Below are 16735 nucleotides of genomic sequence, written 5' to 3' on the forward strand. Positions count from 1 at the left end.
TCCAAAATGGTGTCAAATCGAGATATGATTCACCAAAACCAAAATCAATAATAATGATAATAAAAAATACTAGATAACCAATCTAGCATCTGTATAAGGTAGAACAGCCTTGGAGCTTTGCTTTTTCAAGGCAATTGTCTAGACTCTACGAAAAAAAAAAAAAAAAAAGACAGAGAGAGTTTTCAATCATTAATACTTAGAGCATTCTCACCAAACACTCAATGATTTTCCTTATATTTAGGAAACATAATTACTTTTTTATTTCCTAAATAAATACACTACACAATAACGCCCATTTATCTTTTCTTATAACATTAAAATTTTATTTGTATTGAAAGTTAATAGGTATCCCCTTAAAAAAAAAAGAAAAAAAAAAGGTTAATAGGTATCACATAAACATTATCACAAATTTATGCTAATTTTCTATTAATGCTTTAATAATCGAAATTTAGATTTTCTTCTTGCTATTTTTTTTTTTTTATATACTTCTTTTCGTTATAAACTATACCTATGAGAACAAAGATTTTAAAAAGTTTTACTTTTTATGGATTAAAATAAAATTAAGTGTCTTAACCTTAAATGTCTTTTTACTTAAAGATGTGATATAGTTTTTTTTACACACATTTTTTAACTACAATGAAGAGTACAATGATGATGTGTTTAAATTCTGAAATTAAATTATAAGGAATAATCTCGCGCATGACACGGGTTATGAGCTAATTTATGTATAGTTCACAAGTTATGGCAGTCATCCAAGATGTGTATGACATGATCTAACAAAAACAATAAATGCATTCACTTTGAAAAATAATAAATGTGTTCCACTTGATCACAACAAAATGATTGCAATGCAAATCCTTGCAAATAATATTTGGTTCGAGTATCTATAAGTATCTTGTAGTTTTATAGATATGTATGGTGAAAGTTTTACAATGCAAAATTTTATTTATAGAGTTTTACAACACAAATTTTTTACTTACAAATTTGATTTATTGGAGGAAATCAAATTTAACTATAAAAAATGTCTCTTGGAGCTCTTGGTACTGATATTCACACATGATTGTAATGTATTGGCAAAAGCAGATAAAAAATTGTGGCAAAATTATAACTTACTTTGAGGAGTTCTAGAAAACTATCTGCGAGAGAGGCTGGTGGAGCTACATAAAGATGTGTACAAAGATTACCACAATCATCGATACCTTGTAGGCCTTCTGCCACCGCAGCAGCTGGTGGCTGGTGCACATGTATTCTATGTTACTAAGACAAGAATTGCCACACCCATCAAATATTTGGCAGTCATCACATGGACTTTTGTTCAAATCCATCAATCCCAAAAAACCAAAATTCGATTCGTTTTCCTCTGTAGCCAAGGCGGCATGCCCATCATCATCATCCATGGAAGCCTTGGGGCTGTTTGGCAATTGTGGCCTAGCCGGGTTTGTCTTTGCGGGTGTTCCTGGAGCCAAGAACACGTATTCTCCCATTGCATGCCCAATTTGATAACTTCTGCTCCCTCTGCTTTCAAAGTGTTTCGTTTTTCAAAGATGTTGTGGAGAGAAATTCATGTAAAGACTGGGGAGAGAATTTAAATTAAAAATAAAATAAAATTATGAAACAGAAAACGAAGGAAAAGCTTGAAGGAAGGAGAAGTTGAATAAAAGTATAACTGCTGCTGCTTTGCTACGAGTAACCTTCCCCTTGTAAACCTCAAACCAGGGTTAAGCTGATTGAATACCAAAGTAATAGTAGTTGGATTAAGCATTGGCTCTCCTCTAACCAGGGAAGGTGATGAAATTGTTAAAAGTCTCACATTGCCAAGGTATGCCTGAGTTGTGGGCTTTATAAACCTTGAGCAAACATTTTCCTTTAAGATGCCTTTTGTGGAAGAATAAGGCTCAATGAACTTTAATACTTTATCATGGTATCAGAGCTTTAGGGCCTTGGACAATGTTGGGCCTTCACTCCCGTTGTACACATGTTTGGACAATAGTACCACACGTGGGGAGCGTGTTAAGAGTCTCACATTGCCAATGTATGCCTCGGTTGTGGGCTTTATAAACCTTGAGTAAATCTCTTCCCTTAATATGCATTTTGTGAAAAAGTAAGGCTCAATGGACTTTATCATGATATCAGATTGCCAAGGTATGCCTGGGTTGTAAGCTTTATAAACCTTGAGCAAACATTTTCCTTTAAGGTGTTTTTTGTGGAAAAGTAAGGCTCAATGAACTTTAATACTTTATTATGGTATCAGAGCTTTAGGGCATTGGACAATGTTGGGCCTTCACTCCCGTTGTACACGTATTTGGACAATAGTACCACACGTGAGGGGGCGTGTTAAGGGCCTTGGACAATGTTGGGTCTTTACTCCTGTTGTACACATATTTGGACAATAGTACCACACGTGAGGGGGCGTGTTAAAAGTCTCACGTTGCCAAGGTGTGCCTGGGTTGTGAGCTTTATAAACATTGAGCAAACTTCTTCCCTTAAGGTGCCTTTTGTGGAAGAGTAAGGTTCAATGGACTTTATCATGGTATCAAAGCTTTAAGGCCTTGGACAATTTTGGGCATTCCCTCCCGTTGTACATGTGTTTAGATAATAGTACCACACGTGAGGATGCGTGTTAAGAGTCCCACATTGCCAAGGTATGCCTAGGTTGTGGACTTTATAAACTTTGAATAAACCTTAAGGTGCCTTTTGTGAAATAGTAAGGTTCAATAGACTTTATCAGGAATCCCATGTAATATCGTATGTGGCCCATTGATTAGCAAAAGAGGCATCTACTAAAATTGTTGATTTAGTTTGGCTTGAGAATATATCTCATTGTATTTTGCATGCACTACTTAGGGACAATTTCTTGTCCCTAAGATCCTTTTTTGAGGATCAGATTTATTCTATCAATAAAGAAGTTCCAACGTTGTTAAAAAAAAATAAATCATATATATATATATATATATATATATATATATATATATATATATATATATATATATATATATATATATATTGGGATTAGTACTGAATTTGAATGGATATTCTTTGTTTAATTAAGACACGCACACTTGAATTGGATTAAAATATCGAATTATATATATTAATTTGATTATTTTACTTTTGACTGGTTAATACAGCAACCTTGAGTAACAGTTAATAGAAAATACAATAATATATTAAATCATAGTAATGCTAAAAATTACTTCTTCTTCTTCTTCTTCTTTTAATTTTTTATATTGCTTTTTACGTTTATTCAATAATATAATTATCTCAAAAAAAATAAAAGAGTATTTTTCTTATATTGCTTTTTTATTTTTACGTTTTTTCATGGTAGATCTTAAATAGTTTTTTCTTAAATAATTTTTTCATAATAAGCTCCGAATCAAAAGAGAAAGTGAATGAAGAACATAGTGTATACCTCTTTGTTGGTTTGAGGAAGAACGTAGTGTAACTTGTTTTTACTGCGAATTATTTTCATTGGTTAACAATAGTAGTAGGTTTGTCGATATTCACAAGACGTGATTGAATTGGGGGCGGAATGGAAGAAAATAGGATATTCTATAATTAAAATTTCAAGTCATATATAATTGTTGGTGGAAAAAAAAAATGAGGAAGAAACCTAGAGAAAAGTTGAAATATATATATATATATATATATATATATATATATATATATTTTAAAAAAGTAAAATGTATACATAACTTCCTCAAACTACCACCTCATTGTCAAAGTCTACCAATTGTATCAATCTCCTTTCTAAACTACCCAAAAATGTTAATGTTCTCCTTAATGACAAAAATAACCTTCATAAAATTATTAAAATTAAAAAAAAAAAAAACTAAAATAACAAAAAGTTATACAAAATAACAAAAAATAAAAAATAAAACTAAAAATTTATAAAAAATAAAAACGGGTTTTTTTTTCATTTGTTTTTTAAAATTATTTTATATAATTTTCAGTTTTTTTTTTCTTATATTTTTTAATTTTTTGTTTTAATTTTTTGTTTTATTTTTTTTTTTAGTTTTAGTTTTTTTTTTTTTTTTTTCCAAATTTGTACGGACATTTTTGTCTTATTGAAAAAAAAATATGATCATTTTTGTCTTTTGTATGGTCTAGAGGGGACATTGACACAATTGGTAGTTTGGGGGGATATTGACAACTGAGTGGTAGTTTGAGGGGATATGTATATTTTTCTCAAAAAAAAAAAAATGGAGTGTCACGTCAATATTATTAAACAATTGTAGGATAAAAATATAACTTTTTTTGAAGAAAAAAAATTATTAAAACTTATTTAAACACATGACCCTTTTCTTTTAATTCTTTTTTTCTTTTTCTTTTTTTGATCTTTTTTATCTTTTTCCAAACTTGATTTAACCATAAACTTACAAAAACCAAAAACCAAATTTAAATGTATACTTATATGAATACCAGAGTTATATTGAATAATTTGTGGTACTAGTTTATAAATTATGTTAGAAGAAAAGCTAATGGAGTAGCTCATAAACTAGCTAAGAAAGGACTTTCGCTCATGGACAAATAAGTTCATATAGGAGAAGCACCTTATTGTATTCTTGAGTTGTATCTATTGAGCACAATGTTCTTAAATTTGAATATTAATTAAAGGATTGAGTGACTGATTTTTTTTATTTTTTATTTTTAAAAAGAAAAAAAAAAAAAAAAAAAAGAAAAAGAAAAAAGAGAAGGGGTCAAGTTCTTATTTGAAGTTGAAGCTAAAGCCCCTCATCAGGCCCATTCAGCCCATGTAGACCTCAAACCCACAAAACCCTCTATCTTCACTCAGTAGGAGCTTGCAGCTGCCATTTGCTCTGAAACTATCGCTAAAATCTTGAACTGCCTCACCTTCCCACCTTATCCTCTTCTTCTTCTTCTTCTTCTCACACTCACAGACAGACCACAATGGCAAACGAAGACTCAGCTAGACCCACTGACTCAGAACAACAACAAGAAGAAGAAGAACAGGAAGACCAACAAAATGAGCAAACCACAGACGAAGAAGACCAAGACCCAGATGAAGAAAATCCCTCCTCAGCCAACTCCGAATCTGAGTACGACTCGGACGAATCTTACTACACCGACTACTCCGACGAGGACCAGCTCACTTACACCCGGTTCGGAGAGGAACCGCCCGAGTCGGAGAACACCCCGGAGATCAACATCCGACGGTTCACCCGGGCCCTGGACAGCAGGCACTTGAAGAAGAAGCAGGAAGAGGAGGACCGGCGCGTCAAGTACGACGACGACCTCTTCGACTTTCCCAAGGACCCAGAGAACTGGAAAGAGGAGGACTTGCAGGAGCTCTGGGCCGACGCTCCGCTCCCCATGACCAAGCCCGGATGGGACCCCGTCTGGGCCGACGAGGACGACTGGGGGGTCGTCGAGGAGGAGATCGAGGAAGGCCGGGACCCCCCCATTGCGCCATTCTATGTGCCGTATCGGAAGTATTACCCGGCGATACCGGACAACCACCATGATATAGAGAAGCCCAAGGCGGTGATTGAGGAGTTGGATAGGATCGAGGAGTTTCTCAAATGGGTCAGCTTCGTTTTCCCCGATGGGAGCTCGTAGGTGTTTGATTTTATGCGTTCCTCTTTTATGTTCTTTGGAATTCGTTTGGTACACTGTATGTATGATGTTGTTGGATGGGTGTCGTTAGTTTGTTTTTATGGTCTGCGTGACATTTCAGGAGCCGGGGTGTGTTGCATTTCTTCATATTCTTATTTTGTGAATTTTTCTTGTTTCTGAATTTGGTGGTATTTTGTTTGAGTTGTATAACTTGTATGGCCATTTTTTGACTGTTCAGTTGTACACAGTAATAACTCTTAAGATTACATAAGCTTTGGCCAATTTTGATTGTCAAGGCTTTGTTTTTTATTGGATAAAGTTTTGTGTTAATGATTTTTGTGTCGCATTTTTGAAGTGGCTGAGCTACGATTCTGATGGGAGAGTGAAGAACTTATGCCATGATTCCGGTTGATTTATTTGACCTTTTATACATGGAAGATGGAAGATTTTTTGCGACATTTCCTTGTTTCTTCATCAAAATGGAATTTCTATCCTTTTCGTCTATCTCTATTCCTTATTTAATTGCTATTGATTTTATTTTTCTCCTTGGCGCTCATTTTGCTAAAACTTCCATCCTCGTATTCTTTTCTGGTTTTTTGAGCGTATATAATGTATATTCTTAAACTCTGTTGCTATTTATCAACAGGTCAGCCAAAAGATTATAATTTGTATGATTTCCTCAATTTTGGCATTATTGAGTTTTTGATGACTATTGTATTGATAGAGTGGTTCTTTTGGTTTTTGACTGTCTTAGCGTGCTACTTGCTTTGCACACTCTGATTTTGTTGTTCCATGATGTTTTATTTGAGTTTGAGCTACTAGAGAATGGAACCGATTGCTCAGTTCATTTGGATGTCTATGAACCACTGGTGTCTCTTTGCTTTCCTTCCACCTCTTTCTTTAGTTCGTGTAACATCATATTATTGGGTGATTTATGAGGTCTGTACAATATGGTTGCTTCTCATATAGCCGAGTTTTTGAGACGAATACTTCTCAATGGCATATAACATGAGAGTTGTGTTCTTCTCTGAATCTCTGAGGAGTTTACTGTTCTTATTGTTCAATTATTTGACACTTTCCCAGCTTCAGCTTTTTATATTGCTTATTACTTTAGATTATGCTCTTCTTTTCAAGGTATGAAGGCACAGTTTGGGATGACTTGGCTCATGGAAAAGGTGTATACGTTGCTGAACAGGGGCTAGTCAGGTATGTTTGTTCTTCATAAGAGCTGTTTCAACCATGTTCTTATCAGGCGTCTATATTTGTACTTTCTCCAGTAGGACTTGGACTAGACAAAACAATGATTCAAGCAAGACATATAGTTGGTTCTGTCATCTCTGTTCTTTTTTTTAGAAGAAAAATTCTTTCTTTCTTTTGGTCAAAACTAATAGAAGTGTCAAGAACAGTCAGGAATTTTCATAAGTATGCTGAAACTATGCCACTTTCAAGGTCCTTTTATATTAGTCTTGACTGGTGATACTTAATTGGATTGCACTATCTAACTTGCTACTTTAAACCAGGGTTCTGATACTGTATGAACTATTACCCCTTTCCCCCTCTTTTGGATGTATCAGCAAGTTAGAATACTGTTTTGTCAGCTTACAATATACTTTGGCTCTGATTTATGTTTTTTGAATTTCATACGAGACATTTTCTTATCATAGGTATGAAGGTGAATGGCTTCAAAACAACATGGAGGGTCATGGCGTTGTTGAAGTTGACATACCAGATATAGAACCTGTCCCAGGTTCCAAGTATGTTTATGACTCCTAGCTATGTACCAATAAGGTCATATTGTTTCTCAGCACTTGGAACCCAAGTCACTATTTCAAAAAATATTATGAGTTGTTTATTACTCAATTTCTAGGCTTGAAGCAAAGATGCGTGCTGAAGGGAAAATAATATCAAGGGATTATATGACCCCAAAGGACAAAGAATGGCTGGAGATGGATATTGAAGATAGTGTTCGTCTTGCTGATGGGGAGTATGAGATACCATTTTATGAAAGCGATGAGTGGATCAGACAATTTGGGAGGAAACCGTAAGTTTTAATGTTGCGCTCTCTATTCATTCTCAGTGCTAATCATAGTGATTCTATCCTCTCCATATTTTCTTTTTTGTCCAGCATATTGTCCATTGTTTGAATGTCCTCACTCATTAATCATTTGTATCCTGATTCCCTTATGTTTCAATGTTAAGAAAGAATTTGTTAAGTAATTAGGATATAGTAACTTGATATAAGATTAATATTGCTATAATGGGTTTTTCTTGGTTTATGTATATTTTGTGTGATTTGTGAGTGGAATTACTATTGAAATTGATATGGATTGATGATGAAAAATATGAGATAAACTTGTATTGAAATGATACGAGTAGATTCGAGATTGCTCATTCTCCAGGGAATTTCTAGTAACAAACTTCTGACAATTCTCTTCTCTCCCTTTTCTCTACCGATTAGGTTGTTCTTATAGATCCAATCGGTATGGTTCGTTTGGGTATTGAATTTTTAGAATTAGAATTGAATTCTAATTCTATTTACAAATATCGAGGTAAAAAATTGTGTTTGGGTGTTGAATTTTGAGATTGAAAAATATTATATTTTAATGGTAAGAAATGATTGGAAGTTTAAAAAGTTGTGTATAATGATTGGTATTTTGAAAAGTTGTGTGAAATAATAATTTAAATAATAATAATTTATTATATATTGATTATTTAATTAAAAAAATAAATAATTTTTTTTAAAAAAAATAATTGAAATCAAAATTAAAAATTAAAAAATAAAAATAAAAAATGAAGGAAGGGGTGGCTGCCGGTTGGCAGCCACCCCCAGTGGTCGGGGGAGGCCGCGCGGCCACCCCTAGTGCGCGGCCTTCCCCAAGGGTCGGGGGTGGCCGCGCGGCCACCCCCAGTACTCGGGGGAGGCCGCGCGGCCTCCCCCAAGGGGGGTGGCTGCCAGCCGGCAGCCACCCCTCTGTTTTTTTTTTAAATTTCTTTTATTTTTTTTTTATTTAAATTATTAATATTTTATTATTTAAATGTGGGACCCACGTGTTTTTTTAGTCAACTTTTCCTGCGCGTGGGTCCCACCATTAATCTGAAAGACAGCCTTGAGTGGACTCAAAATCCGGGTTTTAATGCGGGTGGGTGGGTTTTAGAAAAAACCCGAGTGGAATAATTATTCCACTCGGTTGCCAAACACACCATTACAATTTGCTAACAGAATGCTGCCACATGATCTTCTAGAGCCTCTGCTATGGTCATGTCATCACCTACTTCCTCCTTATCTGCTCTCTACTCAACTCTTTATCTGACTGACTTACAATGAGGCTCAACACCTGAACAAAATTACAAAGTAAAAAGGCCCATCAAAACTAACTTATTTACAAGAAAAGCCCATTGGATAAAGGCCCACTAACCTAGTTAACCCATTAAAAGCCCACTACATAATAGACCCCTTACAATTGTCCCTAAGGAGTAGTTCAATCGGTTAGGGACCATGCATCATGAAGTAGAGGTTATTAGTTAGAATCTCCCCTTCTCCCTCCCCTTGGGGACAAAAAATTACAATGGCCCCGTTTGAAAACCACTTTCCCCTCCCCTCCCCTTCCCTTCACTTCTCCCAAAAAACATCAACTTCAAAACATTCCTAACTTTTTTCACTTTTTATATCACATCAACACTTTCTTATTACTTTTTAAATAAAAAACTCACTACAATACAAATTTTTTTCACTTTTCCATATAAATTATATCAACTTTATATCACATCAATTTTAATTTTCAATCATTCAAAAAAAAACCCAAGGGGAGGGGAGGGCAAGGGGGTTTTCAAACGGGGCCAATATATATACACAGTTTTAGTTCTAAAAAACATGATACCGACTAAAGGAAACAAAAGAAGAAAAGGAAATGGGAAGTTCCAAAGGAGTTTCCATTTAAAGACTCCTAATTAGTATCTGAAAGACATGCTAAAAATTTTGTTAGTTTTAACATTAGGAAGTTTGTTTCTATGTTCATATGTTAGCTTGATAAACATGATAAAGCAAAAGAAAGTGGTGGTTGTGACTTTTGGAGACATCTTTGATGTGCATCTTTGTTTTGTTTCTGCTCAATCATGTACTTAAATTCATTGATGGCTCAAGGTCAGTGAATTATCACATTCTAATCTGAACCAAAGGTGCCAGAAAGAAACTAGTTGAAGAAAATGAATGGTTCATGGTGTAGGTGCCAATTTGATTGGACTTTAGGTCCATCCATTGATTAGTATGATTTTCTTTGTTGTATCCTCAGACATTTAGCACTTCATTGATGTTGAATTCACACAAGGATAACCTTTTAGCTGAAGGCATCTCATGGGTTTATTGATGATTGTCTTCCTACCACAGGGAGAAGGGTCGATACCGCTATGCTGGTCAGTGGAAGCATGGCAGAATGCATGGATGTGGTGTTTATGACGTCAACGAGCGTACCATATACGTAGGTGGATGAAATATGAGCCATCATTTTGAGGGCTCAACTTAGTTGATTTCATTTCTTTTGTATATGAAATTTATGATCATGGAGGGCTCAACTTCCACTGAGGATGAAAAATTGAATCTCTGATGTACATATTGTGAGATAGTAAGAGGTCAAAAGATGCAACATGTCTTCTTATCAACAGGAAGGCTGATGGGTCAATATATGTCTAGTCCTTAAATTATGTAAAAGACTGCATATGTTATATGTTCAAATTCTCTTAATATGTATAAACTTCAAGCTGTTGTGAAGTAAGTGCGTTTAACAAATAATATTATGCGTTTGTATGCGTGCAGGGTAGGTTCTACTTTGGGGAGCTATTGCAGGATTCTACTGGTTGTGATGAAGATACTTGTGCGGTACTGTATAATCTTTTATGATTCAATGTAATTGTAAGTATCTACAGCTGTTGAAGAAGACGTCTCTTGTGCTTTGTTCTTTTCAGCTTCATTCGGGTATAGCAGAAGTAGCTGCTGCCAAGGCTAGGATGTTTGTTAACAAGCCTGATGGAAGTATGTCTTTTCAAAACTATCTGTATTCATCTTTGTACCGAAAATATTTTGTCATGAAGTACAGTAGTGTCTGTAAACTGGGGTGCTCAAATTCAATTTGTCAATTTGGTCGCTGGTAATTGGATGGCCTAGAAGTTTGATAAATTTGGAACAGAGACGATATTACTTGGGTCCTCATCTCGGTATTGGTTAAGATGCCAGTCATATATATAGGTGCATATAGATGATGGAACAGGTTATGCATAAGAGGGGATATTAAGTTTCTTATTACTTTTCACTTTTCAGTGGCTAAAGGATTCCTAGAAGAACTCCCACTTTTCCTTTTGTCAGCGCATAAAGTAATTTTTTACTGAAGACATTTTGATTGTTCACTTGGACATCCCCATTGATTATAAGTTTGAACATGGTTTATTCTGTTGGATAACAGTCCTAGTCCTGCTGGGCTCTTAACTCCTGTTTCTGGCTCTTTCACTGTATGAAGGTTTAACTTATGTTAAGCATCTTAGTACATGTTTTGAAATTGCAATTATTATTTCTGCTTTATGCAGATCTACTCTATATCATGAAACTCATGCAGCGATTGTGTGTATTTTCTCTCTTTCGTTTTGACTTACATTTTGTTTTCCTTGCACAGTGGTGAGGGAAGAGAGGGGTCCATATAGTGATCCTCAACATCCATATTTCTATGAAGAAGAAGATGTGTGGATGGCACCAGGTTTCATTAACCAATTCTATGAGGTAAGTTAAATTCTATCTTTAACCTATTTTTAGATCAAGCTAGGAAATGAGAAATGAATATAATTTTGTGGCAGGTCCCTGATAATTGGAAAACATATATACAAGAGGTGGATCAGGAGAGGGAAATGTGGTTAAATTCCTTCTATAAAGCGCCACTAAGACTACCTATGCCTGCTGAGCTTGAATACTGGTGGTCCAAAGGTATTTTTTTTTTTAATAAGTAATTGAATTTTATTAAAAATAAATTAAAAAAAAAAAAAAAAAAAAAAAAAAAAAAAACAAAACACAAAACGGTGCAATCCTAGTACACTAGAAGTATACAAGAGATGCACTTAACTAGAAAAAGAAAAAGTTCAAGAAAATCATTAGAGCTAGTAATATGAAGGCACTCAAAGGCGGTTGTCCAGTCAAATCGGGTTTTGAGGAAAAAGGCCTTTAGATCCACCCCCGTTCTCCTGCAATCCTTTCATTCTCGCCAAATATGCCACATTAAGCAAGATGGATTTCCTGTTTGCAGATGATCATTTCTTTTTCTCCCCCTCCAGAACTCTCTCTCTTCTTTCTCTTCTCTCACTCCCCTTACAAGAATTTCCCTTTTGCATGGTGTGTTAAGGTAAGAGGGCTATAAATGAACTCCACATTGTGAAATCCTTTCCTTCTCTTTTGGGTGCTGTGGAATGAAATGCACCTTTAGTTTCTTAATTTTTTTTTTTCCCTGTAGTGGAAATCAACTAGCAATAGTAGGCTACGATGATGGGGTTGCCCTCATTCAAAGGGAGGGTTAGTACATCATTCAAAGTGTCATAACAACTTTTGTCTGGAGACTGAAAAGAATATTCTTTTAGGGGAAAATGGGAGAGATTTTGTTCCATAGAAGAGAGTTATTTGATTTTCTATCTAGATATTCTAAACAATACATGGTACATGAAAGCAATTATCTTTAAGATTTGACTCCTAAGAGCAGATTAATCCTTTTGAGTGTCTGTGTTCATTTGAGTTTATTTGGTAGTAATAACGATTACAACAAAACAATTTTATTTGGTGATAGCAAGGGATAAGGTTCTATCAAAACATTTCTTTTTTCTAGTTCAGAGTATCTCAACTCTGTTCTTAGGTTTAGCCCTAAATCACTCTCCTCAAGGTATGAGAGATACCACCTGGCTACAAAGAGCAGTGGCTTGAAAAAGTTACGATCAACAAAGATGGATGGTGCTTTTCTATGGTACAGTGATCAAATTTGTTGTGCCCTTCATTTTCTTGCTGCTTTTAATGGAGTTGCATTTGGCTTTATTTTCTATCCATATTGTTTTTTCTATACCATTTGTTTCTTCCCTTTAGTTAATGATAGCTGTTTGTTAATAAGTATGCACTATCCATTTTGCCCCTACTTCCATTGTTTAGACAACTGGGGGAAAATGGGATGAAAGGAAAAAATATTGAAAATTTGATTTTGCAATTGAACACAAAAAAATATAGTGGTTTCGTAGTTCAAGATGATTGAAGAGATAAAGGAAGAATATAAGAAACAAGGGTGTTTGGCAAACCTTTTTGAGAGGAGAAAGGAGAAATGAATGGGTTGATGTGACATAAAGGTGAAAGGAGTTTTGATTTTTTATTTTTTTTTGTGAGAGAAAAGTTGAGAAAGTTGTTTGTTAACGTGAAGAAAGGAGTTTGACTTTTTTGGGAGAAAGGAAAAAGAAGAGGGAAAATGGGTTAGCAAACAGGACCTGGTCAGTATTTGAGTATGTGCTTTGCATTTACTATGCTTTATATTGATTTTTGTTTTGGTGTTTGTACTTCTTTGTCTTGTTTGGTTTACTTTCGTGGTTCTTCTTTTCTAGATTAGCTGCTGCTTATGTCTACATTTTCAGAAATATTTCCCTTTTTTTATTCTCTTTCCACTTAAATGGAAAATGCCTGATTTATTCTAGATGTAACTTATGTTTCTTTGATCAGATGAGACTCCGGAATTTGTTCTCATCAATAAGGAGCCAGAGCCTGATCCTGAAGATCCCTCTAAGCTTATATATAGTGAAGATCCTCTCATACTACACACACCAACCGGAAGGGTAATTAATTATATTGAGGATGAGAAATATGGACTTCGCTTGTTTTGGCAGCCACCTCTGAAAGATGGGGAAGATGTTGACCAAGAGAAGGCCCAATTCCTACCCCTGGGCTTTGATGAGTTTTTTGGAAGAGATGTGGTTGTGAAGAAAGAAAGCATATGGATGCGTCTTGTATTGGCAGTGGAAAATGCATGCAAGCCATTATTTGATAAACTAGAGAAATGGACAGAAGAGAAGAAGAAAGCTAGTGAGATGAAGATGACGTTGATTGAAAAAGAACTTGAACTGATAGAGGCTGAATTGTGTCTGGAAGAGGCCATTGAGGATATGGATGACGACTTGAAGATGAGAGAGAAAGAGGAGGAAAAGGTGGAAATGGGTTTGCAGAAGGAAGAAGATACTTCTGCATTGGCCAACCAAGATGATGAGAGATCAGCAGTAGAAGAGGATGCAGTAGAAGAGGAGGAAGAAGAAGAGGAGGATGATGTTGAACCTTCAAGTTTTGGGTCAGTTACCGCAGATCAGGACACAGGAAGGAATGGCCAAAAAGGAAAGAAACCCGGAGAATCTCCATTTTCGACATCTTCTTTGTCATTTGCTTCTAGTAGCCTTGTTTCAGGGGTGAGTTCTAACTTCTCATGTTATTATTGTCTACTATTAATTGCCAAAATTAATCTAGAAAAAAAATGGATGATGAATTTCTATATCATTTACTCTTTGTTGGTTGGGTTTAGGAAAATGTAGGGATGGGTATCCGCTACAGTCGGTTTATTATCTAACTTCATAACGACATTAACAATTTTCGACTATTTCGGTTAGGTCGGTTAATCGGTTAACTGTGGGCTTTTTATATTGGGCCAATACTGTTTTTTATGGGCCGAAATTACTTTTTTTTTGGCTAAACAAGTGCTCTAAAGTTCAAAACGATGTGATGTCATTTTGATTTTAAAAAAAAGTACTAAGAAAAAAAAAATCACGGTTCAACTCGGTTTGGTTAATCACCTAAAAAAAATCTCTTCCACCTACCGAACCGAACTGACCGACCGACGTCAATTCAATAGTTTTATTCCGCCTATCAGCCGCCGGAAGTTGGTTGCCGGTCGGTGACGGTTCGGCAGCGGTCGGTATTCTGCCACTCCTAGGGAAATGTAATCCCATTAAACACCTTATTCATGCAATTATTATTTCTTGAACTCTTTGAATTCATACTTATAAATTTTTGAGTCTTAAATTATGACACTTGCAATATGGAAATTTGCTCTTATTCATTTCATACGCACCCTCGATCAAACAAAGCATTCATCTGTAACATTTGCTCTCCACCTCTGGAGTTCTCATATATTTATCAATTGGGTATCTGTTAGGAGATTGTGGCTAATGTTTTCATGATGTTGTAGTTGATTTTCCATTTAAGTTATTAAAAAGATTGGTTTAATTAGTGTGATCTTAATGTTTTAGTTGACTTTCCTTTTACTTATCTATTGGGACAAACTATATTATCCTGTTGGCTTTGAAGGTGCCATCGATGCTACAACAATCATTCTTATCATGGAAGGAGGCTAGATCAATGCCAAGGGCAGCTCCTCCTCCCTCATGTGTTGAGGGCCCCAGTGGTCTCCTGAAAACTGTTGATTCAGTCAGTTTTCCTCCGGTGCTTGGTTCAAAAGGACGGTTGAAAGCCGGGCAAACACACGGGAAAGTCCAAGCACGAAGTCACTCAAGCAGAAGGTTATCTCAGATGCGTTCATTATCTCAAATTCTGTCAGGTTTGTCAGCTTCCGGATACTCGAAAACAAGTCTACCAGAGCCAAGAAGGAGCTCTTGTTGGCTGCATAGAGCACCGGAGAGGGACTTTGACAGTATATTGTCTTTGAACATGCCAATGCATTATTTGGAACCATATAGAGAAAGTATATGTGATAAGCCTCTGTCTTTCCCTGTTTAGCATTTTCTGCGAACTAAATGATACTGAAAGAGGGGTAAATTCTTTTTAAGGCCTCATTTTGGCCTTTTTTTTTAGTGTGTACTTCATTAGCTTTGCCTCTTATCAGATAAGAGAAATCAGAAAATGAAAACGCTTTGGATTCAAATCTAATTTTCCTATAATTCAAAGGCTGAGGCTGTTTATGTGCCTCCATTAATTCTTCCTTCTGTTTCCTTTCAAAGCACCTTTGTCAGTGAAAATTGGAGCAAATGAACGGGCAAAAAAAGAAAAAGAAAAAAAAGACATGAGTATTTAGATTAATGTTCTCCAATCTCCAGAGATAAGTAGAGCCAGCCAAAGATGGGTCCCTAGAAAGAATAAAGCAAGCAGTTTATTGATGAGAAATGTTATTTAGTAAACCGTTATGTGATTGTTATACAACTTAGATGATCTAAAAACAACATATTTAATTGAAATTGAAGGTGAATGATGCAGACAATATTCGAATTTAAAACTTGTATTTTGATACCATATTAAATTACAATTTATCACAAAAGCATAAGCTAATAGAAAGAGTTTATATTCGAACAACTCAAAAAGGACATGATTATGGACCCAAGAAAAGACCAATAGAGAGAGAGGCTCTTCCTTCTCTCTAGATATAATTTTGAGAGTTTTCTCTCTATCTTTGGCATCTTATGAGGTTATTATCCTACTGGATTTATTCCAGGCGTTTTCATTCATTTTACAGCTTTTTATCTCCACAACTCAAGCTTTATACCAGTCCATCTTCTCCGATGACCCCTCCATCCGTGTCTTCCACCAGTTATGTATAGGATATTTTTATCCATATTTTCAAATCTAGATCTACTATCCTCTGCCCATCATTGGTCTACACATGTCATCCCTTTGCCTTCCATGTCGTCTTCCGCCTGCGCCAATACCACCCAAGTCTCCAACAACCAACTTCCCACCGGCGTGTGGGCTACACGCGTAAGCGAGTGGATCTCACTTGCTGACACGTGTGGGTCATGTCTGCCTCCTCCTCCGCTGTTGTTGTTAGTTTTCTATGGTTTTCCGCTAGTTGCTGATGTTCTATGTTTGTGTTGTTTATGTTATTGTTTTTCTTTTCTTTTTATGTTTTTTTGGGCTTTTTTGTTGCATTTTCCTCCCCCTGTTCACTCACGTAATGGTGTTTGTGACTCAATACACTTCAAATATCACCTTCACTAGTGACCCCAATTTTGTAATATCCGTGCCTCAAACCTTTGGGCCTACATCTCCAGAAGCATTGTCCCCGCGTACTTTCGTTCTTTGTTTTAATTTTGTGTTGCCTAGCCCTTATTATGTTTTTTCTTTCCTGTTGTAATTTGTTCACGTATCTATAAAAAATAATAATAATAA

At 35.6% G+C, this 16735-nt stretch overlaps 1 protein-coding gene across 1 annotated transcript; it reads left to right on the top strand.

Moving 5' to 3' along the window:
- The first annotated feature begins 4782 nt into the window (after nucleotides 1-4782).
- LOC133877429 (protein TIC 100) lies at nucleotides 4783-15540 on the top strand. The gene is made up of 11 exons (XM_062315721.1): nucleotides 4783-5573; nucleotides 6709-6780; nucleotides 7239-7328; nucleotides 7442-7615; nucleotides 9959-10049; nucleotides 10385-10447; nucleotides 10534-10600; nucleotides 11235-11338; nucleotides 11413-11539; nucleotides 13295-14028; nucleotides 14924-15540. The coding sequence occupies exons 1-11, from the start codon at nucleotides 4909-4911 to the stop codon at nucleotides 15350-15352; spliced, it is 2616 nt and encodes an 871-aa protein (XP_062171705.1). The 5' UTR covers nucleotides 4783-4908; the 3' UTR covers nucleotides 15353-15540.
- Nucleotides 15541-16735: the final 1195 nt, after the last annotated feature.

This window comes from Alnus glutinosa, chromosome 9, assembly GCF_958979055.1.
Source record: "Alnus glutinosa chromosome 9, dhAlnGlut1.1, whole genome shotgun sequence".
Classification (NCBI taxonomy): Eukaryota; Viridiplantae; Streptophyta; class Magnoliopsida; order Fagales; family Betulaceae; genus Alnus; species Alnus glutinosa.